This window comes from Nomascus leucogenys, chromosome 19 (genome assembly GCF_006542625.1).
Source record: "Nomascus leucogenys isolate Asia chromosome 19, Asia_NLE_v1, whole genome shotgun sequence".
NCBI classification, from domain to species: Eukaryota; Metazoa; Chordata; class Mammalia; order Primates; family Hylobatidae; genus Nomascus; species Nomascus leucogenys.
In genome coordinates this window covers 77,001,289-77,026,671 of record NC_044399.1, presented here as the reverse complement: position 1 = coordinate 77,026,671, position 25,383 = coordinate 77,001,289, and the positions used below count along the sequence as shown (strand labels likewise).

Below are 25,383 nucleotides of genomic sequence, written 5' to 3'. Positions count from 1 at the left end.
CAAACCACAACCCCTCCATAAAACTAAATCAGAATTATACTGTATGTATATTCAATTTTATAACGTGGTTTTCTCACTTCATATACACATTTTTTATATTCTATTTTCCCATCTTTACAGTCTTTAAAAAACAAATCATGGTTTTTAACTGCACTCTAGCCTGGGCCTCATGGCGAGACCCTATCTCTAAAGAAGAATCGTGATTTAATGGCTCTGCAGTACTCTGTGATGTGTGCGGCTGTGTAAACTTGAAGATCTTTCCAATGGAATGGACCCATTTACACCTCTGCCAGCCATGCAGACTGCACCCTTATCAGCACTGAAAACTCAGCAAATCCTGATTATTCATTAGGCAAAAAATAGTAACTCATTATTGTTGTACTTTGAATTCCTCTGGATGTTACTGAGGATGTAGGAGATTTACCCAAATGTAAACATTGTATCCTGGCAACAATCTACCTTTTCCTCTTTGTTCTGGTTCTCTGGGATGCCAATTATCTAGAAGGACACCCACTGTCCTTCTAAAGGCTCAGTGACTGCCGGGAATGACGTGAGGAACGTTTTGTCACATTTAATCTGAGTAAAGCCTTACCTACCCTGGAGGTTATTTATCATTCCCATTTTACAGATGAGAAAAAGTTCCAGAGGATTAACAGCTCGCCAAACTCATCTCATGCAACGGACAGGGTTAGACAAAAGGTGGAGAGGAAGCTGGAATTCCATTTCCCGTTGCCACGTAACGGGGTTAGACAAAAGGTGGAGAGGAAGCTGGAATTCCATTTCCGGTTGCCCAGGTAACGGGGTTAGACAAAAGGTGGACGGGAAGCTGGAATTCCATTTCCGGTTGCCCACGTAACGGGGTTAGACAAAAGGTGGACGGGAAGCTGGAATTCCATTTCCGGTTGCCCAGGTAAATGTCCCTGGGTGGTTTTGGTGTGGAGCTCACACTGACTCCTGCTGACTGCCCTGCTCTGCTGCCGCCGCTGCTCTTGGCAACCAGGGAGCAGAAAAATGGCTGAAGCCAGAAGGGTGTACTCTGGCCTGTTGAGATGGCTTAGGAGAATGGAACCACATGGTCACCAAGCAGACAACGGCAGCAGTGGGGTGGCAGTTCCCAATGCCACCACTCAACCCCGGTGATAATGGCCAAACTTATGTACAGGGCAAGGCCTGTACTCTCTGCCACTGCCTGCTTCTTTGGGAAAGCCTTCTGTAATCCCATCAGGTAGGTGAGAAATGGGACCCTTCAGGCCCTGTGACACTTTGCATCCTCCAATTTCCTATTTACTTTGCTTTGGACAGAATAATTAATTATTAAAGAGAAACTAAGTAATGAGAGATACTATGAACTTAAGGGTTACGGCAATTATAATTTTGACAATGGTAGAAACGTGGGGAAGACGTCAGTGTTTTATGTGGAATAATTTAGATGTGGTAAGGAATTACACTGAGGTCAGAGCAATTTCACGTGGTTCTGCGGCTAGTCAAAGGCCTGCACCACGCAGGTCATTCAACTGTAGCCAGCAAAGTGCAGGGCATTTTGGACCTTTCTGGATTTCCAGAGATAGAAATTCTCACTATCCTAGTGTCTGCTTTGTTGAAAAGGCCAAGGGCTCCGAGAAAAGGGTATGCAAACCTCCAGGAGGGGGAATGGCACAGACTGCTCAAGGCCCACGTGAAGAGCCTGGCGTTAGTGCACCTTCCAGAATTCCAGTGGAAATGACTGCTGCTCTTCCTTGGAATCCAGAACAAGCCACTAAAGCATTCCAAGTGGATTAAATTCTTAGATATAAAAAAGAAAAACTTTAAGAAGAAAATACAGGGCACAGTGGCTCATGCCTATAATCCCAGCACTTTGGGAGGCTGAGGCGGGTGGATCACCTGAGGTCAGGAGTTCAAGACCAGCCTGGCCAACATGGAGAAACCCCATCTCTACTAAAAATACAAAAATTAGCTGGGTGTGGTGGCGCATGCCTGTAATCCCAGCTACTCGGGAGGCTGAGGCAGGAAAATCGCTTGAACCTGGGAGGTTTGCACTACAGCCTGGGCGACAGAACAAGACACTGTCTCAAAAAAAAAAAAAAAAAAAGAAGAAGAAGAAGAAGAAGAAAATACAGAGATTATTTTCATTGCTTATGGGTGGAGAAGAATGTCAAACATGAGAAAGAATGAACCACCTACCCTAAAATGAAAGGAGTCTGTATCAGAAGAAACAAAGTAAAAGACAAGACACAAATCAGAAGATATGTGCAACGTTGACAAGGGAACGGTGTTCCGAACATGAAGATTCCTACACATCAACAGGAAAAGGACAAACTATCCCAACAGCGACACAACAACAGGCAAACAATACCAACACCGGATTCACAAAAGAGGAAACTCAAATGCCCGAAAGGCATATGAAATGACACGTAACCTGGTTAGTAATTGGGAAATGCAAATTAAAACCACAGATGTACACCATAATATACCCATCAGAGTCAGAAGTAAACAGATTGATAATCAAGTGTGGGCACGGCCATGGCACTGAAATTCACAAATGTACACCGTAATACATCAGAGTCCGAAGTAAACAGGTTGATAATCTAGTGTGGGCATGGCCACACTGAAATTCAGACTTGTGGTGAGAGTAGAATTTAGTTCAAGCACATTGGGGAAAATTTAGCGACATTTCCTCAGCTGGAGATGTGTATCACCCGTAACACAGCATTAATACTTATATCCATTAGAGGAATTCTTGCCCAGGTAAAAACGTTCCCTGCATCTGCTATTTATAAAAGCAAAAGTTTGGAAAAAACCTACACATCCATTGACAGTGCAATGAATAAACAAATGACAGCGCATTCATGCAATGGAATATGCTGCTGAGGTTAAAATGAATGGGTGCACACAGCATGCATCAACATGCATAAATCTCAGAAAATAGTAAGTTGGGAAAAAAAAGCAAGTGGGGAAATGATATGTCTAATGCCATTTATATAGTTTTAAAATATGCAAAACAAAATCATGTATCATTTGTGAATATATACACATATATCAAAACACATATGAGAATAAAACCAAAATCAGGACAGTGTTTACTTTGGGGCATGGAGGAAGGGATGGGCAGGATGGGGTTCATGGGGGCGGTCTTCAGCAATAACTAATGATTTACTTTACATAAAAATAATCTAAAGCAGGCTGGGTGTGGCAGCTCATGCCTGTAATCCCAGCATTTTGGGAGGCTGAGGCAGAAGGATCGCTTGAGGCTAGGAATTCAAGATTACCCTGGGCAACACAGTGAGACCTTGTCTCTATAAAAACAAAAATAAAAAGATTAGACAGGCGCAGTGGCACACACTTGTAGTCTCAGCTACTTAGGAGGCTGAGGTGGGAAGATGGCTTAAGCCCAGGAATTCTAGGTTGCAGTGAGCTATGATGGCACCATTGCACCCCAGCCTGGGAGACAGACTGGGACCCTGTCTCTTAAAAAAAAAAAAAAATGGGCCAGGCACGGTGTCTCATGCTTGTAATCCCAGAACTTTGGGAGGCTGAGGTGGGCAGATCACCTAAGGTCAGGAGTTTGAGACCAGCCTGACCAACATGGTGAGACCCCATCTCTACTAAAAATACAAAAATTAGCCAGATGTGGTGGTGCACACCTGTAATCCCAGCTACTCGGGAGGCTGAGGCAGGAGAATTGCTTGAACTCGGGAGGTGAAGGTTGCAGTGAGCCAGGATCACGCCATTGTACTCCAGACTGGGCGACGCAGTGAGACACTTTCTCAAAAAAAAAAAAGAAAAAAAAAAGAAAAAAAAAAAGATGTAAAGTAAATGTGGAAACATGTTACATATTTTGCTGAGCTGAGTGGTTAGCTACTGTTTTTTTTTACATTATTTTCTGTACATTAATTAACTGGAATTTTTGTTCAAAGAATACCATTCAGGACCCAACTCTGTTTTCCATGTAGCGAATTTTGAGAGCCGTGTCAAAATCAAAGCCATGTCTTGGCATTCATTTGTTGGTAGGAAAAAAAAATCAGTCATTATATTTTAAAGCATATGGAGATATTTCCTACTTTTCTACTTCCCAGAGATATATGCATAAATAATTGTACAGTCTTAAATGACAGGAAGGGTTTGAATGCACCAGACATAATTCTCTAGTGTTCATCATATACAGGGAGATATGACACTTTCATTCCCTGGCCAGTCACCATAAAATTCTGTCTTTACCAGACACTGAGAGGTGAAAACCCTGGTGTCAGGTTTTATGTAAAGCAAGGCAGTCAGAAAAGGCGGGAACGACCCTGACAGATTTGGCGGCTGTCTGTGTGAAGTAAAGACAGAAAGTTCCCATTTATCATGAAAATCTGCTAGTTTTCAACTTTGAAATAGTTGATAATTCATCTTCTTAGGCATGAGACATTGGGCAAGGGGTGGCTATTGCCACATTGGTTTCTGCCTCAGCGATAATTTCTGGGGCAGTGTGGGCTGGGTAATGTTGACGGGATGCGGGGGTGCGAGGGTGGCCAGTATGCCATGCCTGTGAAGGCTGATCACCCAGCAATGGAAATCTTTGAGGGGCCCTTTACTTCCTAAGGAGCCTCCTACAATTCTTGGGGACATGATGACTATCAACAGTGATGAAAATTTTGCGTAAATAAGATACAGGCCCACACTCCTAGAAGACAAAGAACCATGTGAACAAAACCACATAAGTGAACCATATTGGTCCACCATAGAAAGTTCTTCAATGAGGTGGCACAGGGGAGACAGCTCAGCTATCAGGAGGGATGGACCAAGGTGGACACATGTTCTATTTCTTTTTCTTCAAAAAATTAGGTGTAACTTTCACAGAGTACACAAACACCACATACGCCATTCGATCAACATCCAGACGTGCACACCCTGCTGCCTAACGGAAGACAGAGCACACTTCTGGCATCCCTGAAGCCTCCCTCATGCTCTCGTCCAGTCAATGCTCTCCTTTCCCTCCCAGCAAACTCTCCTGCTGTCTCTCACTGTAGCTTGCTGCCTGCTCATAAACCTGCTGTGAACATCCGTGCACATGCCTTTGGTGGTCATAAAGTCCTCATTTCTCTAGGGTGGAAGCTACTCAAGAGTAGAACTGCTGGATCATGGGGTAGGCATATGTTTGGCTAACTGCCTAGGAGTTTTCCAATGTGGCTGTGCTAACTTCCATTCTACCAGCACATATGAAAGTTCCAGTTGCTCCACATCCTTACCAACACTTGGTATCATCACTCTTTTAAATTACTATTATTATTAGAGACAAGGTCTTACTCTGTCACCTGGGCTGGAATGCAGTGGTGCAATCACAGCTCACTGCAACCTTGAACTCCTGGGCTCAACTGATCCTCCTGTCTCAGCTTCCCGAGTAGCTAGGACTACAGGCATGTGCCACACTTGGCTAATTTTTAAATTGTTTTGTAGAGATGGGGTCTCGCTGTGTTGCCCAGGCTGATCTCAAACTGCTGAGCTCAAGCAATCTTCCTGCCACAGCCTCCCAAAGTGCTAGCATTACAGGCACAAGCCATCGCACTTGGCCAAAGTCTTTTAAGTACTCAAAATAACCAATCCTTTCTTTTATGGTTAGTGCTTTTAATGTTTTGTTTAAGGGATCTTTGCCTAACCCAAGGTCATAAACATATTGTCTTATATTAAATCTTCCAGAAGCTTTATTGCCTTATTTTTTAGAGCCATAATCCATCTGGAATTAATTTTCTAAAAATGGAGATATAATTCAAAAACCTAAAATTTACCTTTTTGAAGTGTACAATTCAGTGGTTTTTAAGGTCTATTCACAAGGTTGTGCAGCTGTCAGCATTACCTGGTTTCAGAACACGTTATCACCCCAGAAAGAAACCCTTACCCATTAGCAGCCATTCCTATCTCCCCCTCCCTCAGCCTTTGTCAACCATTAATCCACTTTCTGTTTTACGGATTTGCCTGTTCTGGACATTTCATAGAAGCAGAGTCACACAATACGTGGCTTTTTGTGTCTGGCTTCTTTCGCTTAACATTGTTTCAAGGCTCTTCCATGTTGTAGCATGAATGGGTACTTTATTCCTTTTAATGGCTGAGTAATATTCCCTTGTATGGACAGACCACATTTTGTTTATCATCAGCTGATGGACATTTGAGTTGTTTCTACTTTCTGGCTATTCTAAATGGTGCTGCTATGAATATTTGTGTACAAGCTTTTGTGTGAACACATTTTTTTTTCAATTCTTTTTTTTTTTTTTGAGACAGAGTCTCACCCTGTCACCCAGCCTAGAGGTACAGTGGCACAATCTTGGCTCACTGCAACCTCTCCCTCCCAGGTTCAAGTGATTCTCCTGCCTCAGCTTCCCGAGTAGCTGGGGTTACAGGTGCGCACCACCACGTACAGCTAATTTTTATATTTTTAGTAGAAGTGGGTTTTCACCATGTTGGCCAGGCTGGTCTTGAACTCCTGACCTCAGGTGATCTGCCTGCCTCGGCCTCCCAAAGTGCTCGGATTACAGGTGTGAACCACCGTGCCCTGCCTTTTTCAATTCATTTGGGTATATATCTAGGAGTATAATTGCTGGGCCCTGTGGTAACTCTATGTAAATGCCAAACTGTTTTCCAAAATGGCTGTAGCGTTTTGCATTACCACCAGCAATGTATGAATGAATGTTCTAATTTCACCAAATCCTCTTTGGAATTGATTTTTATATATGGTGTGTGGCAAAGGTCAAGATTTTTTTCCAATATGGATATCCAATTACCCAGCACTATTTACTGAAAAGACTCTCTTTCCTAAACTGAGTGATGCCACTTTGGTCATAAATCAAGTGTCTACATATGTGTGGGTCTATTCCTCAGCTCAGGTCTGTTCTGTTGGCCTATTTGTCCCTGGGGCCAGTGCCACACTGCTCTAATTACAATACTGCTACAATAAGTCTTGATATCCTGAGCTTTAACTCCTCCAATTCTGTTCTAAGATTATTTTAGCTGCTGTCTTCTGTATTTTCATCTAACTTTTAAAATCAGCATATCAATTCACGCGCACACACACACACACACACACACACCCCTGCTGGGATTCTACTGTATCTATAGATAAATTGATACAGTAATTACGATTGAATTCTATCTATAGATTAATTTTGGAATAATTTACCGCTTTTTAAATTGTTATTGATTTTTTATTGGGCAGCCTCCTCAGCCAGAGTAGGCTCAGAAAGCCTCCGTATGTATTTCTTTTTGAGTCTTTCTTATCAATGAACATGAGCTATCCTGTCATTTTAAAGGTCTTTGTGGATTCTGTGTCTTAATATTGCACAGTTTTCTGTGTAGAAGACTTGTACATTTTTGATAGATTTACTCCTAGGTATTTAATGTTTCCTGATGTTATTATAAATGATTTCATTTAAGCCTGGGAGCCATGGCTCATGCCTGTAATCGCAGCACTTTGGGAGGCTAAGGAGGGTGGAGTTTGCGACCAGCCTGGGAGACACAGGGAGGCAGACCCTATATCTACCAAAAAAAAAAAAGACAAACAAACAAACAGCCAGGCATGGTAGTACATTCCTGTAGTCCCAGATACTTGAGAAGTTGAGCAGGAGGATGGCTTGAGCCCAGGAGTTGAGACTGCAGTGAGCTATGATTGTGCCACTGTACTCACTCCAGCCTGGGCAATACAGCAAATAAAGAAAAAAGCATTTCACTCAAAAATGTTCATTTTTAAATTGTTTGCTGCTGGTATATAGAAATATATTTTAGGCCGGGCGCGTTGGCTCACGCTTGTAATCCCAGCACTTTGGGAGGCCGAGGCGAGTGGATCACGACGTCAGGAGATCGAAACCACGGTGAAACCCCGTCTCTACTAAAAATACAAAAAAATTAGCCGGGCGTGGTGGCGGGCGCCTGTAGTCCCAGCCACTCGGAGAGGCTGAGGCAGGAGAATGGCGTGAACCCGGGAGGCGAAGCTTGCAGTGAGCCGAGATTGCTCCACTGCACTCCAGCCTGGGCGACACAACGAGACTCCGTCTCAAAAAAAAAAAAAAAAAAAAAAATATATTTTAAAACACTTTCCTTATAGCCAGCAACCTTGCTAAATTTATATATTCTTTTTTTTTTTTTTTTTTTTTTTTGAGACGGAGTCTCTGTCACTCAGGGTGGAGTGCAATGGCGCAATCTCCACTCATTGCAACCTCCCAGGTTCACGCAATTCTCCCAGGTTCAAGCAATTCTCCTGCCTCAGCCTCTCAAATAGCTGGGATTACAGGTGCGCCACACCTCGCCCAGCTAATTTTTGTATTTTTAGTAGAGACGGAGTTTCACTGTGTTGGTCAGGCTGGTCTTGAACTCTTGACCTCGTGATCCGCCTGCCTCGGCCTCCCAAAGTGCTGGGATTAAGGGTGTAAGCCACTGCACCCGGCCTGCTAAATTTATATTCTAACAGTTTATCTTCAGATCCTTTTAGATTTATTACTCATAATCATATTTTCCATGAAAAATGACAGCTTAGTTTCCTCCTTTCTAATCTGTATATATTTTCTTTTAAAAATATTTTGTTTTTTGCCTTGTTGTCCTAGCCAGGACTTCAACAACAACGTGGGATAGAAATGGTGACAGCGGACATTCTTGTCTTACCTTTAATCTCAAGGGAAATAAAAACTTTCCTAGGTGAACACAGCCATAAGAATAATTAATAACCCTGCAAAACAGGATGATCTGAAGATCACAGACTAGCAAGAAGCATGATCAATACTGGTGTGGGTCAGTTCCACGTGCCCTTGCGACTGCTCGAGGACTCTGGGGCCCAAAGATAAATAACTCACTTTATATAGTACTCAGAGAACAAAGAGCAGAAAAATGTCTCCCATCCCATTTTCTGCGTAAGTATTAAAGCAAAACCTAATTTAGGATCTGGCACCCTTGTGGCAAGGCACACACAGCTGAGGTTGGGCTGAATCTTAGCTTCCAATGCCACAGCTTTTGTTCAAGTTTGGATGGCAGCCGCTCCATGACTGGAGGCAGCGTCTGTTTCAGCCTATGAACACTGCTGAGTTAACTTGATTCTGATGGTTCTGCTGCCTGAGTGAACACGCCTGCAGCTACATGGCCGCTTGAGTTTCAAGGCCCAGACATCAGGGCAAATACAGGTCCAGCCAAACCTCAACTCATGTGAAAACCCTTCAGGGGCCACGTTGCCCTGTAGTTCCCACCCACACCCTCCCCATTCTGGGCCTGTCAAGACCCACACTCCCCTACTGCCCACCTGAACTGGCCTGGGGTCTGGAGTAACACTCCAGTTCCAGCAGATGGTTTTCTCATCTACACCTCAAAACGGAAGTAAACATAGGATGTTGGCTGTGGGTTTGTTAAAAAAAAAAAAATAATGGACGTAAGCACTAGATGAACTGATATTTTTCTGAAGATATTGGCTTTGGGTCTGAGCTTACTATAATTATTAAAAGACTCTTTTTTTTTTTTTTTTGTGGGGCAGATGGTGTCTTACTCTGTTGCCCAGGCTTCAGTGCAGCGGCACGATCATAGCTCACTTCAGCCTGGATTCAAAGAATCCTGTGACTTCAGCCTCCTGAGCAGCTGGGACTACAGGTGTGAACCATTTTTTAGCTAATGTTTTACTTTTTTGAGAGATGGGGTTGCACTATGTTGCCCAGGCTGGTCTTGAACTCCTGGCCTCAAGTGATCCTCCCATCTCAGCCTCCCATCACTGGGATTTATTCCTTTTTTTTTTTTTTTTTGAGATGGAGTCTCACTCTGTTGCCCAGGCTAGAGTGCAGTGGTGCGATCTGAGCTCACTGCAACCTCCACCTCCACCTGCAAGTGATTCTCCTGTCTCAGCCTCCCGAGTAGCTGGGATTACAGGCTGGCACCACTACATCTGGCTTTTTTTTTTTTTTTTTTTTTTTGAGATGGAGTTTTGCTCTTGTTGCCCAGGCTGGAGTGCAGTGGTGTGATCTTGGCTCACTGCAACCTCCACCTCCCGGGTTGAAGCAATTCTGCCTCAGCCTCCCGAGTGGCTGGGATTACAGGCGCCCACAACCACGCCCGGCTAATTTTTTGTATTATTAGTAGAGACAGGGTTCAACATGTTGGCCAGGCTGGTCTCGAACTCCTGACCTCAGATGATCCGCCTGCCCCAGCCTCCCAAAGTGCTGGGATTACAGACGTGAGCCACCACGCCCGGCCAGTATCCCAAGTTTTTTGTTAGTTTTTTGTTTGTTTGTTTGTTTGAGATGGAGTCTCACTTTGTCACCCAGGCTGGAGTGCAGTGGTGTGGTATTGGCTCACTGCAACCTCCGCCTCCCGGGTTCAAGTGATTCTCCTGCCTTAGCCTCCCAAGTAGCTGAGATTACAGGCACCTGCCACCATGCCCAGCTAATTTTTGTATTTTTAGTAGAGATGGGGTTTCACCATGTTGGCCAGGCTGGTCTCAAACTTCTTACCCCAGGAGATCTGCCCGCCCAGGCCTCTCAAAGTGCTGGGGTTACAGCCTGAGCCGCCGCACCCGGCCCAGCCACCTCTGCTCATTGGAGTGTGAGCCTCTCAAAGTGCTGGGGTTACAGCGTGAGCCGCCGTGCTGGGCCCAGCCACCTTCGCTCATTGGAGTGTGAGTACTAGGAGCAGGGACCTTTCCGTGCTGCTTGCTGTGTTATACGCTGCACCCAGAACTTAGTAGGCATTCAAACAAAATTTTTAAAAATAAATGGAAGAATGAATTAAGAAACCTTCCAGGTGAGGCATTATACTGTCCCCAAACAGGGGACATCATCAATTTTATTCCTGCCAAGTAGATCTGGACTAGAAGAGTATGTGCTTGACCTACAACAAAAGCCGCCAGGCAAATGCGCGATACTATGCCCATCTCACCTGTTCTGCTCCCACCATGCTAATTGGCTTGCACTTGAAGAGGTGGGTGATGAACTTGGGAATGAAGGAGCTGTGGATAAAAAAGAAGTGACAAATTAGGCTTATCCTCTCTTGCGGAAAGAAATGCAAAAACTTTTTTTTAAGGTTCCACGTATCTCCATGAAAAAACCTTTTTTAATGGAGAATCAAAGTGGACTCCACTGTTGCCCATTATCTTATTTTTCTTCTGAGCGAAGTCCTGGTTTTGTTTAGTTACATGAGGCCCTGGCAGGCCCGGGAAAACCGGATCCCATCCTAGACTCCCAGTGAACTCTAACTCTTCTCAGCTCGTCAGATCACGGCTGTCCTTTGGTGACTGTTGTTTGTCCTGAGAGGGGATATGATCGAAGCTAGCCCAATCAGACTGGATGTAAGGGCTACAGGCACCACACCTGGCTAATTTTTAATTTTTTTGTAGAGGCAAGATTTCGTTATGCTGCCCAGGCTGGGCTCAAACTCCTGGCTTCAAGCAGTCCTCCTCCCTTGGGCTCCGGAAGTGCTGGGATTACAAGCATGAGCCACTAGGCCAGGCTTCCTTGACTCTTCATTCTCTGTCTCCAGCCTCATCCTGCTAAGCCCTGGCCTCCCTATGCTTCAACCCAACTGAGCCGCTTGCAGATCCCAGGATTCTGGGGGCTATTTAATGCCTACACTGCTCCCTCGCCTGGACTGCCTTTCCTAGAAGGGGCTTGTGAGTCAAGTACACATGCACCTCTCAGATCCTGTTCAACGGCATCTCTAGAAAGCCTTTCTCCCGCTGCCTTCGCCATACTCTACAGGGAGTCCGCAGGCCTCCATCCTCACATCTAACCTACTTCCTTATGCTCATTTGCTTATGTGTCTATTTTGCTTCACCTGACTGTTAGGGCAAATGAAGATGGGGGCCATGTTTATCAGGCCAAAACATTTAACTCTGGGTCTGAGACATAGGAGATGCTCAAGTGAACGCACATTGAATAAATCATAATTTTTTTTTTTTTTTTTTTTTTTTTGAGACAGAGTCTTGCTCTGTCGCCCAGGCTGGAGTGCAGTGGCACAATCTTGGCTCACTGCAACCTCTGCCTCCTGGGTTCAAGCAATTCTCGTGCCTCAGCCTCCTGAGTAGCTGGGATTACAGGCATGCACGACCATACCCAGCTAATTTTTGTATTTTTAGTAGAGATGGGGTTTCACCATGTTGGCCAGGCTGGTCTCGAACTCCCGGCCTCAAGTGATCCACTTGCCTCGGCCCCACAAAGCGCTGGGATGACAGGCGTGAGCCACCGTGCCCAGCCACCTACCACTTTTTGAATGTCAGCTTGGTATCAGCACTTTACCAGGAAGTTAATATGTGACTTCTCATTTTATCCTCCCAACCACTATTATGAGATTTGTCTCATTATCTCCTTGATTGAATGGAGGAGGATCAGCTCAGTGGATGAGGGAAGTTGCTTGTGGTTCAACTGCAGTTTCAACCAGGCTGTGGATTTTGATGTCTCAATAGGAAAGGCTGCTATTGCTTAAGACAGCAAACGTGGTAAAAGGAAACATCTATGGTTTTGCATGGGTGGGGCAGAAAGGAAGCTAAGGGAGAGGAAACTGGAGTCTGGAGATTGGATCTGGAGGTGGCTTGTGATCAGGAAGGAGAGTAAACAAGGGGCTATTTGGAAGGAATTCCTCAGTGCTGGAAACCAGAGCCAGAGAAGTAACGTGAAACTGAACTCATGATCAATGGCAACTGTGCACACAGCAGTTTGTAACCTAAGTTGCTTCACATTAGAACACGCTCTGGACTGGGCGTGGCAGCTCATGCCTATAATCCCAGCACTTTGAGAGGCCGAGGCAGGCGGACTGCTTGAGCCTAGGAGTTTGAGACCAGCCTGGGCAACGTGGCAAAAATCTCATCGCTACAAAAAATAGAAAAATTAGCTAGGTGGGGTGGCGAGCGCCTATAATCCCAGCTATTCAGGAGGCTGAGGTGGGAGAATCACCTAAGCCCAGGAGATGGGGGCTGCAGTGAGCTGTGGTTGCACCACTGCACTTCAGCCTGGGTAATGGAGTGAGACCCTGTATCAAAAAAAAAAAAAAAACCTTTGGCTGTGCCCTTGAACTGGCTCTCTATACTAGTCTACAGGTGGCGATGGGGGGAGTATGAGGACCTGACACACATCCTGTGGGGAGAAGACCAAGCAATGTGCTGGGTAACTGCCAAGGGCTTCTCTGGGCCATCAGGGCGGTGGTGGCTGCTGCCCTTGGCCAGGGAAGGGTCTCCTCACGACCCCACCTCTGTTAAGCGAGATTTTAGCAGGATGAGAAGGCACCATGGATGGAAACAGAAAACCACTTCCTAGATCCTAGGCTGAACGATTCCAGATGTGAGGATGGGCATCCAATTCCCAGTGCACTCAACCTAGGCTTAGCAATGAAACTCAAGGGCTCTGAGAGAATGTGAGGCTGGTGCTGGGAGACGCTGGGACTGGCTAAGTCAATCGACTCCTCCTTCACTTTAATGTAAGCTCAATCATATGACTAAGCTGGGAGATGCTGGGACTGGCTAAGTCAACGGACTCCTCCTTCACTTTAACGTAAGCTCAATCAGACCCTGGAGCAGCCACCCTGGAGATTTTGAGTCACAGTAAATTTTTACAGAGATGCTGCTTCTACCAGCAGTTATGGGGAGCATCACAATGTGATTTATCAGCAACGCTTCTAACAGACTTATGAGCACCCAGGGAGTGAGGGAATTTCACCTCCTGGTCCATCTGCCATCTGCAAACATTAATGCCTCCGTGGAGAGTTCACTCTATCCTTTCTTGACAAACTAGAAAGTAAAGCTGACACCACAAGCCGCTCCATAATTGTTAGTCCTGAGGGGTTCATTTGTGAGGTACAGAGAAACGGGGAGAGATTGGGGGAAGACAGAAACTTGGAGTCCTGAATCGCCAGCTGGGGCCTGGATGGGAACAACCCAAATATAGTAGCTTGGCCTGGGCTGACCCTCCTGAAGCCCTTCCCTGAGAAGTCTGTCAAAATGCTTGCTTGATAACTGGTCAGAGGAGACACTGACCCTCAAAACCACCTGGTATCACGGGAAATGGTGCTAAGCCAGATGGTGATCGGCAAAGAACTAAACTATTTCCTCACTTCAAAACTCAGGGCAGAAATGGCCACATACGAGGACACAGCAGGAAGACACACGGCTCAGGGTGCACTCACCTGCCTTGGCCAGGGAGCTCCCTGACTTGTGCATCCCAATTTCTAGTGACTTCCTCGGACCAAGAGTGTGTCCAAGTATAAATAGATAAATTCTAGCAGCCATGGTAAAAAATCCCAGGGGGAGGGAGGACAAGAAGGCTCAAAAGAAACAGAAGTGATGGCTCCTACCCTTAAGAGGCATTTACAAGCCAGTCAGAGAAACAAAATGCATATAGGGAATCCCTGAAAAAGAATTTTAATTACCCAATCCTGGGCAAGGGGAGCTTATGCCTGCACAGTTCAAAACAACAGTAGGCCCCATTCATTTTTGTTTGCGTTGACGTGGCTGGGAATTGTACTGCTGTTACTGTTGCCTATGACTTTAAGTAGCAGATTTAGTTTTATTATTATGCTTCTTTTGCGTACAAATTAAAATCAGTACTGCAGGCACCAGAACGAACCCCAGCTGGATGGTGGGGACACTCAAATTGTGAGGACGCTGGTGGGAAGTATGGTATTAAAATTAGTACTGCAGGCACCAGAACGAACCCCAGCTGGATGGTGGGGACACTCAAATTGTGAGGACGCTGGTGGGAAGTATGGTATTAAAATTAGTACTGCAGACACCAGAACGAACCCCAGCTGGATGGTGGGGACACTCAAATTGTTGAGGACGCTGGTGGGAAGTATGGTTTTAAAAACAACCCAGTGGAGTATGACGCTGAAATGGCGGCCACATGTCACTGTACATTTGTCCAAACCGAGGGAATGTCCAGCACGACGTCACAGAGTCCGGGTGATAATGACGTGTTGATGCAGGTTCATCCACTGTAACGAATGTGCCACTTTCTGTGTGGGGGGTGTCGGTAATGGGAAGACTGTGCATGTGTGGGGGTCAGGTACACGGGAAATCTCTGTACTTTACGCTCAATTTGGCTGTGAACCTACAACTGTTCTAAAACATAAAGTCTATTAAAAAAAAAAAAAAAAGAACCCAGAGATGAGAATGTCCCAGGACTTACTTTGCAAATTTAATGCAGAACTGAGTGAAGTACTTGCGTGTGGAAGCCAAGTTGTCACGGATGATGGGGACGTTCTGCTTGATGTGCAGAATGACAGAGGTGACGTAGGGGCTCTGGTCACCAACGTGCTCCACGTTCTGCCACTGCATCTGAAATGGAGAAAGGATGAGGCGTTGAATCCCTCGCAGGAGAACGGTGTCGCCTGTTACTGGGGAAGGGAGGGCCTGGAGTGGAAATCAGGTCACAGCTTTGGTATCACAGGAATCAGGCGCTTTTGTCCTGGGGAGTTTCTTATTCGTTCTGTAGGGACTGATACTCAGGACAAATACAAGCGTGCCCAGCAGACCCGACAGTGAGGTGTGACCCAGGCCCTTTCCTTTTCCTGCCTTGTCCCTGACCTGCCTGAAACAGCCTTCCCTTCTCAACTAAGCTACCCAGTCGTAAGGGATCCTGTTCTCCTGCCGAGTGACCCACAGCAGGGGACTGCAGCAGAACGGGGAGGGACGCCGACTCCCAAGCTGACCGGCAGCCTGGGAGATGAGAGAGGTGGCTGGGCTAAGTGACATGAAACCTGGAGGGGAATTCACAGACACCTTTCTCTCCAGTCAACTGGGAGGAGTTTGGGATTCTTTAACACAGAAAACTAGAAATGATATGACACGTGGGGATGTTGCTTCAAAATAATATGAAGTTACTGGGAAGAGGCGCAGATGAAATAAGACCGTGAGGCTGAGTGACAGGTACATAGAGGCTGACCACACTGTTTCCTCTGCTTTTGAATATATTAAAAAATTTCCATAATAAAACACTTGAAGAGGTATGTGTGTAGAATCTTACACTCCTAAAACCTTTGGGATTATGTCAGGATTTCAATAAGGGGAAGGGAAAGAGAATCTGGCAAACACTAGGGTGGACCAGAGGGTAAGACAGAGACGTGGGGAACAGGCCAGGAGCCAGGCGCAGGGGAGAGAACATTGCTGAGAGCACCGAGGTGGTCCCTGAACAGGCTGTGAACAAAAGTGACAGACCTGCTTCAACCTGAGCCCTAACGACAGGCTCTGGAAGACACCAACAGCAAACTGGCGGGATTCTTGGACTACGTGGCACTTGGCAACACTGAGTCCTGGGAACAGAAGGAGGCAATGCTGCAGTGTGCCATCCCCCAAGGGTGCATGCAGGAGATGGGTGCAGCACCAGCTCCCAGCCTGCCCTGGGCTGGCAGGGAAGGGCACTCTAATCCCAAAGAGTGGGAATGGTCTGGACGGCTCTGCTGAGTCAGCCTCTCACAGTGGAGCTGGATGGCCTTTAAAGAGATCCTAAGCCAAACACAAACCATATAATGTGTTCATAGAAGGAGGTCAGTAGTTCTGAGACACTGATGTCTCTGGCAAGAAAACACTATTTTTATAGAGCTCTTGGGGAAAGGAAAAAATCAATACTGAGAGAGCTTGTTTAAAAGAATCAAATCGTACGTGGATGATTCCCCAGCTGTGGGAAGCTCAAATGACTCCTAATGTTTTTTCAAATCAGCGGATATTTGTATTCTAAAAGCTTCAGGGATATGTACACACAGAACCACAGAAAAGCAGGAAGGGACCTCCATCTTCATTTCACAGATAAGAAAACCAAAGCCCAGAGACATGAAGAGTCTTATGCAAGGTTTCATAACCAGGCTCCACACAGGAAAAAGAACTCGAATTTATTACTGGGAAAAAACAGAAACAAACAATGAAGAAACAGGAGAAAGGTCTAATATGAACTGACTTAACGTTCTAATGCTTTGGTTATGCGAAATGTTTTCCTCATTATCTTTCATCTTATGCAAGAGGCTTCTTTTTCCATTTGATTTTGAAGATTTGACCCATCCAAACAATGAGCATCCTGGGTGATTTTAAATGAGCTCATAGGGTGAGGCCAAAATTGACAGGTGCTGTCAGCATTTCCTGGGCTCTGCAGCAGGACTCGGAGCAGAATGTTCTGGGTAGACACAGCAAACTGGGAGGGTTTGATGCCCCCAAAGCCAATCGTGTCCATAGCAATGACTATTGCTTTCCAAGCTGGCAGCTTTGTATATTTCAAAATCTCAAAACAGTTTATCAACAATGATCTAAACATGACAGCCCTCCATGAAAGGAGGTGGCGATGTGCTCTGTCACCAGTTACAAAGCGGCTCTGAAGCAAGACCAAGCAGGGGCCCAGGATTTCTTCAACTTCCCACTGGTTATTCCGCATGCTCATCCCCGAACTCTTCTTGATGATTGCTGGCCAGGTCGGTATGTGCCCACATTTGGAATATATGTGAAAAGAGCTGATTTGCTTTAATGCTCCGGTCAGTCACGACTCCATCGGTCAAGTTAAAAGAGGTATTAGCAAAGGCCAAGTGGATTCATGATTTTAAACTTAAGTCAGCTTAGTGAACTAAGAAGGTGATTTAAAGTACTAGAAAACAATAAAAGGTGACCTTGCCTTTAGTATTTTTTTAAAATGTGGCACACGCCTATAGTCTCAGCTACCGGAGAGGCTGAGGCAGGAGGGTCACTGGAGCCCAGAAGGCTGGGGCCGCAGGGAGCTGTGATTGTACCACTGCACCCCAGCCTCAGATGGCTGATGCTTGCCATCATGCACCATGGGTGACTGAAGGTTTGGGTCACAACCTGAACTGCCCAGGATAGTTACGTTAAGACTGAACTTCGCAGGTCCCTTTGCGTGGCCCTAGACGTACGTCATCTCATTTACTATTCATACATGATCTCACTTAGTTCTCACAACAACCTTGTAGATGAGGAAATTCAAAAAGCTCAAAGAGATTTGGTATCTTGCACAAAATTTCACAGCTGGGACAACCAGGTCTATCTAAAGCCCAAACCCCACGACAAGGTGCTTGCTAGACAACTTCCCCCCAGACCCGCCCCCGCCACCCCGCCCAGAAAAAGAATACAAGCACTTAACTAGGCCTTCGTTAAAGGTAAGGCCTGTTTCTCAAGGAGATGCTAACGAAACATAGTGATCAAGCAAAGGACTCTTTATTTTTCATTTTTTTTGAGACAGAGTCTCTGTTGCCTAGGCTGGAGTGCAGTGGTACAATCATAGTTCACTGCAGCCTTGACTTCCTGGGCTCCAGCGATCCTCCCAGCTCTGCCTCCCAAGTAGCTGGGACCACAGGTGTACACTACCATGCTCAGCTAATTAAAAAAATATATTTTTTTCTTTTTTACTTTTTGTAGAGACAGGGTTCTCACCGTGTTGCCCAGACTGGTCTTGAACTCCTGGGTTCACGCAATCCTCCTGCCTCAGCCTCCCAAAGTGCTGGGATTACAGGTGTGAGCTACCGCGCCCGGCCCAAAGAACTCTTTCAAAAAAGGAAACAAACAGTACCTTGCATTGGAAGAAGAAACATCATGAAAAGCCATCAGTAGAAATGAGACCTCAACTTTTCTAGGTAAACTTTTCATTTGACATTTAGAAGTTACCCCTCTACACTTAAAATTGTTTCTTGTTGTGTTTTTTGTTTTGGGGGCTTGGGTAGAGTTGAATACAGACGGCGTTCAACTGGTACTATCTAAACAAGACACAGTTTGAAGACAGTAAAAATGATGAGACCCAGTCTAACCACCACAGGAAGAGACTGCGGGGCCCAGAGTGTCCCCAGAGCCCAGCTTCCGCTGCCTGGGCAGGAAGTGTGTGCTCTGACGGACACTCCACAGTGGGGCTGGGGGGCCAGCACTCTTTCTAGAGAGAGTCTACTGTAGCAGGGACTTTGATCAGAGAAAAGCGCTCCACAACTAGCTTCAGTGGGTCTCGTTTTTTCCTATTGCTCTAGGAAGCTTGGAAAGAGGTTTCTTGAACATCTGAATACTTAAATTCCTACTTCTTCACTGGATTAGAGAGCCACAGAGCATAGACTCAGACAGTTGGGCTCTGGGAACATTTCAGGCAACTGAAGTCTCATAACTGAGGCTGCCGGGGTGTTGGCCTCAAGCAGTAGACTTTACGCAGGCACACACGTACACGCTCACTCTCACTCTGATGCCTGGTGGGGCTCCTTTCACTCCCGCAGCATCTGCTATATTTATAGGTACCTTCGGCAAGTGCAGCAGGGCACCGAGCATCAGGTGGGGACCAAAGAGATGAAGGAACGCTTATCAAGCACCTACCACGTACCGGGCACTGAAGGAACCTTTATCAAGCACCTACCACGCACCAGGGGCTGAAGAACCTTTATCAAGCACCTACCACACACCAGGGCTGAAGGAACGTTTATCAAGCACCTACCACGCACCAGGGCTGAAGGAACCTTATCAAGCACCTGCCACACACCGAGGGCTGAAGGAACCTTTATCAAGCGTCTACTATGCACTAAAGGAACGTTATCAAGCACCTGCCACGCACCAGGCGCTGAAGGAATGTTATCAAGCACCTGCACGCACCAGGCTGAAGAATGTTATCAAGCACCTACCACGTACCGGGCGCTGAAGGAACGTTTATCAAGCACTACACTACAGCGCAAAAAACAAGCACCTACCACGTACCGGGCGCTGAAGGAATGTTTATCAAGCACCTACCACGTACAGCTAAAAAATCAAGCACCTACCACGTACCGGGCGCTGAAGGAAGTTTATCAAGCACCACCGTACAGGAAGTTTATCAAGCACCTACCACGTACCGGCGCTGAAGGATACACCTACCACCGGCACTGAAGGACCTATCAACCCCCCCCCCCCCCCCCCCCCCCACCCCCCCCCACCCCACCCCCCCCACCACCACCCCGAAGAACTTTATCAAGCACCTACCACGTACCAGCACGAAGAACCTTATCAAGCACCTACACGTACCAGGCGCTGAAGGAAGTTATCAAGCACCTACACTACCGGCACTGGAAGTTTATGCACCTACCACGTACCGGGCGCTGTGCCTGACATTTTCACATGAACTTGCTGCCTGATGAATGAATGATGTAGCGAAAGAGGTATTATTACTCCTCTTTGTGAGTAATAATAAATGAGGATGAGACAGGCTTGAGGACAGCGAGTGACCTGCCTAAGGAAGCATAACTGCTAAGTTAGCAGGAAAGGTCATTAAGATGGTACTTAAGATGCTGAAATTGAGTCAGCCAGTCTGAGTTCTGACACTGTGCAACCTTCTAAAGGGGTGACCTGGACAAGTCATCTAATTTCTCTGAGCCTCAGTATTCTCATCTATAAAAGTGGGATGATAGTAACATCTATAATCTATTATTGAAAGATAATGCATGGATGCTCTTAAGACAGTGTCTCGCAGCACGTATAAATGCCACAGTGGGTTTTAGCTACTGTTATAATTTTAAGAATACTTGCACTATCACTAAAAATCACTAAATTTAGATAACTGATAATTATCAATTAATTCAGAAATGTATCAATTAATTGAAATTATGGTGATTTAAGTTTTATTTTTTTTTTTCAAAAAAATCTGACCAGGCACGATGGCAACATGCCTGTAATCCCAGCATCTTGGGAGGCCAAGGCGGGTGGATCACTTGAGGCCAGGAATTCAAGACCAGCCTGGCCAACACTGTGAAACCCCGTCTCTACCAAAAATACAAAATTAGCCGAGTGTGGTGGCGGGCGCCTGTAATCCCTGCTACTCGGGAGGCTGAAGCAGGAGAATCACTTGAACCTGGGAGGCGGAGGTTGCCATGAGCACAAATCACACCACTGCACTACAGCCTGGGGGACAGAGCAAGACCCTGTAAAAAAAAAAAAAAAGTGCATTTTTCTAAAATGGAAGTGATTTACTTTTGTCATAATGGGAAAAATCTTTTTTATGAAAAAGAAAGCTGTGTCTTGATTCTAGGTAGAACTTGACGGTTTCTTAGTTGTGGCTTTCTGTGGGTCTCCTGAAACAGATGTGCATTTTAATGACTGAGGAAAATGAAAATGAGAACAGACTTGTCTTGATTCAACGTAGAAGTAAACTTGAGGATTTCTTAGCCGTGGCTTTCCGTGGGTCTTCTGAAACAGATCTGCATTTTAATGACTGAGGAAAATGAGAACAGACTTGAGAACTCTTCTGTTTCAAAGTGTCTTTGGGGGATCATAACGCAGCCTCCTAAATGGATACATGTTCACAATCCTGAAACCTAATATAAATTACGTGCCAGACTTTAAGAAAATTTAATTTATTCAGTTTCTGTTTTTTCCTAAAACTACCATTAATGGGCAAAACACTAGGTGTGTTTGCTTCTGAAGAGAGACTTGGATTATTTAACTGAGTGATGTGAGCAGCCCTAGGAAAAGGCACGGAGAGAGGAGGGGACCATGAGACCAACAGCCCCTGTTCGGGAGCCCACGGCTCTGTATCCTACTTACAGGGGCATAACCAGACATACTCATTTCTAAGGATTTGTAGGATTTAAATCTAAAAAATAGAATCCTTTGTATTTCCACCAAAACACTCCAAATAACTACTTTTTCCAGAATCAGGAGAACTAGTTTTACTTCTAGCCTCACTATTGTAAGTTATATGGCTTTGGACATAATATGAAGACGGGAAGGAAGGAAGGAAAGAAGGAAAGGAAGGAAGGAAGGAAGGAAGGAAGGAAGGAAGGAAGGAAGGAAGGAAGGAAGGAAGGGAGAGACGGAGGGAGGGAGGGAAGGGAGTTTGGAGGGAGGGGAGGGGAGGGGAGAGGGGAAGGGAGGGAGGGAAGAAAGAAGGAAGGGAGGGAGGGAGGGAGGAAAGAAGGGAGGGAGGGAGGAAAGAAGGAAGGGAGAGTGGGAGGAAGGGAGGGAGGGAGTGAGGAAGGCAGGGAGGGAGGGAGGGAGGGAGTGAGGAAGGCAGGGAGGGAGGGAGGGAGGGAAGAAGGAAGGCAGGGAGGGAGGGAGGGAGGGAGGGAGTGAGGAAGGCAGGGAGGGAGGAAGGGAGAGAAGAAGGAAGAGAGGGAGGGAGGAAGGGAGGAAGGAAGGAAAGAAGATACCAGAAGGAAAGTTCATTAGTTTTCAGCGAAAAATATTCAACGCAGATTGGAATATGTGGGTTGGCTGCTCAACACATTTTCTCCACTGTAGAAAAGTCCTGGTGTCAGATCAAGAAAAGCTGGAGATGAATATACACCATGATGATGGTGAATGCTTGAAGAACTCATAATCATATCAGCATGAACACTCATGTGGACCCACCAGGACTGGGCACACGCTGACAGAAATGTATCAATTAATTGAAATTATGGTGATTTACATTTTATTCTTTTTTTCAAAAAAATCTGGCCAGGCGCGATGGCAACATGCTTGTAATCCCAGCAGTTTAGGAGGCTGAGGCTCTTCCACTTTTAGGCAAGTTACTTAAGCTGATTTTGCCTCAGTTGCCACATTTGCCAAAAAGACTTACTCGCTCCCTCTGTATGGCATGGCACAATCCTGCATAAAGAGACAGTGGTGGCGTCATCACAGCTTACTGCAACCTCTGCCTCTCAGGCTCAAGTGATCTTCCCACCTTAGCCTCCCGAGTAGCTAAAAGATCTGGAGCAGGTGATTTAATGTCTCTGTTTCAGCTTCTTTATCTGTGAAAAGGGGAAATAGCATAGCCATCTTATGAATTTATTGTTAGAATGAAATTAATTGGGTTCCAATTCCTGGTAAGTGCTCAGTAAATAGTAACTTATTATCAACTCAGAGGTTATCTAAGAAAATAAGCAATATGGAGGCCGGGCACAGTGGCCCACACTGTAATCCCAGCATTTTGGGAGGCCGAGGTGGGAGGATCACTAGAGCTCAGGAGTTTGAGACTGGCCTGGGCAACACAGCAAGACCTCATCTCTACTAAAAATCAAGAAAATTAGCCAGGTGTGGTGGTGTGCGCCAGTAGTACCAGCTATTTGGGAGGCTGGGGTGGGAGGGTCACTCGAGCCCAGGAGGTCAAGGCTGCAGTGCGCTATGATTGTGCCACCGCACCCGAGCCTGGGCGACAGAGTGAGGAAATTTTTTAATGAAAGAAAGAAAATAACACTATGGGAAGGAAACGTGGTCTAAAAGTTAATTTTGCTGTAACTCATCAGCAACACTACTAGAATCTCAAAGTCAGAGTTTCGGAGGGACCACCCGACTTTCATCACATTTTCCTCCCCCTTCTTCGGCCGGGCCTGCAGAAGGCTGCACCCGCATGTGACTCTAGCAAACTCTGCCGCTCTGCAATACCCTCTCCTTGTCTAGCAGCAGGACTCCGGGCCACACCCCCGGGGGCTCATATTCCTTCATTCCGACATCTCTTAAATCAGCTCCAACATGCCACCTGCTGAAGTCAGAAGCCCTTCTGCTATCAGGTGCCATCGAAGAGCATCACTCCATCCTCAACAGCACCAGCTATGAACCTAAAGGTTTCAGGGATTCTGTGACCGCCCCCGTCTCCCACAAAGTTGCCCAAGTTTCCTACTCTATATCTACCAGCTCCACCCGGCTACATCTGCTCAGTAGAGTTATCTATGTCTCACTTGTTTACCAATCTTTGGTCAAAAGGGTGTTTGTGGTCCTTCAGTTCTTTCTCTCCCGCTCCCCGCCTCCCTCTTTACCTTCAAAGTCATTCAGGGAATACTACAGTTAAGCAAGTACTGTGCTATGCCACGGGTTTCCAAAACGAGTAAGAAACAGCCCTCAAGTTGCTCAAAGTTTAATAGGGAAGACAAAGACATAAAAATGATTACATAACAAAGCAGAAAGGTAGTCTAGGTACTGTGGTGTCTTGAAAGAGAAAGAGGAATGCTCTGGCTGAGGCAAGAAATGCTGACATTGTAAGGGACCTAGAAGAGCCAAAACAGTGTTGAAAAAACAAAGTTGGAAGACTCATACTTCTTGATTTCAAAGATTACTACAAAGCTATTATAGCCAAACAGTGTGGTACTGGCCTGAGGATGGACATACAGATGCTGAGGACAGACATACAGACAGATGGAATAGAACTGAGAGTCCAGAAATAATCCCACACATCTATGGTTAACTGATTTTTTACGAGGGTATCAAGACCATCCAATGTGAAAAGAACAGTCGTTTCAACAAATGGTGCTGGGAAAGCTGAGTATCCTTTCAGCAAAAGAATGCTGCTGAATCTTTGCCTCACACCATATACAAAAATTAACTCAAAATGGATTGAAGACCTACATTTTTTTCCTTTTTTTTCTTTTTTGTGAAGACCTAAATTTAAGAACTAAAACTAAAATTCTTAGAAGAAACCACAGAATAAATCTTTATGATTCTGGATCAGGCCATGGTATCTTAGATATCACACACACACACACGATATACCAGCTTCAGAAAATCAAGGACATTATCAAGAAAGTGAAAAGGCAATCCACCCACAGAATGGGAGAGAATTATTTACAAATTTCGTATCTGATAAGGGGTCTAGTATCCAGACATAAAAAGAACTTTTACAATTCAACAACAGAAAGACAACCCAATTTTAAAATGGGCAAAACATTTAATTCTCATTTCTTCAAAGAGAATATACAAATCACCAGTAGCACCTGAGAAGGTGATCAACATATTAGTCATGGGAGAAATGCAAACTGAAACCACAGTGAGATACCACTTCACGCCCATGAAAATGGCTATAATTAAAAAAGGAAAACAAGTGTGGGAGAAGATGTGGAGAAACTGGATTCCTTACACTTTGCTGGTGGAAAGGTACAACGGCACAGTCACTTCAGAAAACAGTTTGGCAGCTTCTCAAAACGTTAAACATAAACTGACCATACGGCTCTTTCAGTTCCATTCCTTAGGTCCCTTAGGTCCTTTTTTTTTTTTTGAGACAGAGTCTCCCTCTGTCACCCAGGCTGGAGCGCAGTGGTGCAATCTTGGCTCACTGCAACCTCCACCTCCCAGGTTCAAGCCATTCTCCTGTCTCAGCCTCCCAAGTAGCTGGGATTACAGGCGTGCACGCTACCACACCCAGCTAATTTTTGTATTTTTATTAGAGACAGGGTTTGCCATGTTGGCCAGGCTGGTCTTGCACTCCTGACCTCAGGTGATCTGCCCACCTCGGCCTCCCAACATGCTGGGATTATAGGCGTGAGCCACCACGCACGGCCTTTAGGTACATATTGAAGAGAACTGAAAACATGTTCACACGAAAAATTGTACATGAATGTTCACAGCATTATTCAAAATTAGAAAGCAGAAATAAACGTCCAATAGATGAATGAATAAACAAAATGTGGTCTATCCATACGATGGAATGGTACTCAGCCACAAAAAGGAATGGAGTGCTGACACATGCCCCACCATGAACATGCCCTGAAAACACTACGTTA

The 25,383-nt window shown here is 45.6% G+C and overlaps 1 protein-coding gene across 5 annotated transcripts in view; it reads right to left on the bottom strand.

The window, feature by feature from the left end:
• VPS53 (VPS53 subunit of GARP complex) overlaps positions 1-25,383 on the bottom strand; it is a 188,095-nt gene that overhangs the window by 3,585 nt on the left and 159,127 nt on the right. For all 5 annotated transcript variants that reach the window (XM_030800063.1, XM_030800062.1, XM_030800064.1 and 2 more), the window contains 2 exons: positions 15,108-15,256; positions 10,873-10,942 (listed from right to left, as the gene is read on the bottom strand). In XM_030800063.1, the coding sequence (XP_030655923.1) occupies positions 10,873-10,942; positions 15,108-15,256 (219 nt within the window). The remainder of the gene's footprint in view (positions 1-10,872; positions 10,943-15,107; positions 15,257-25,383) is intronic.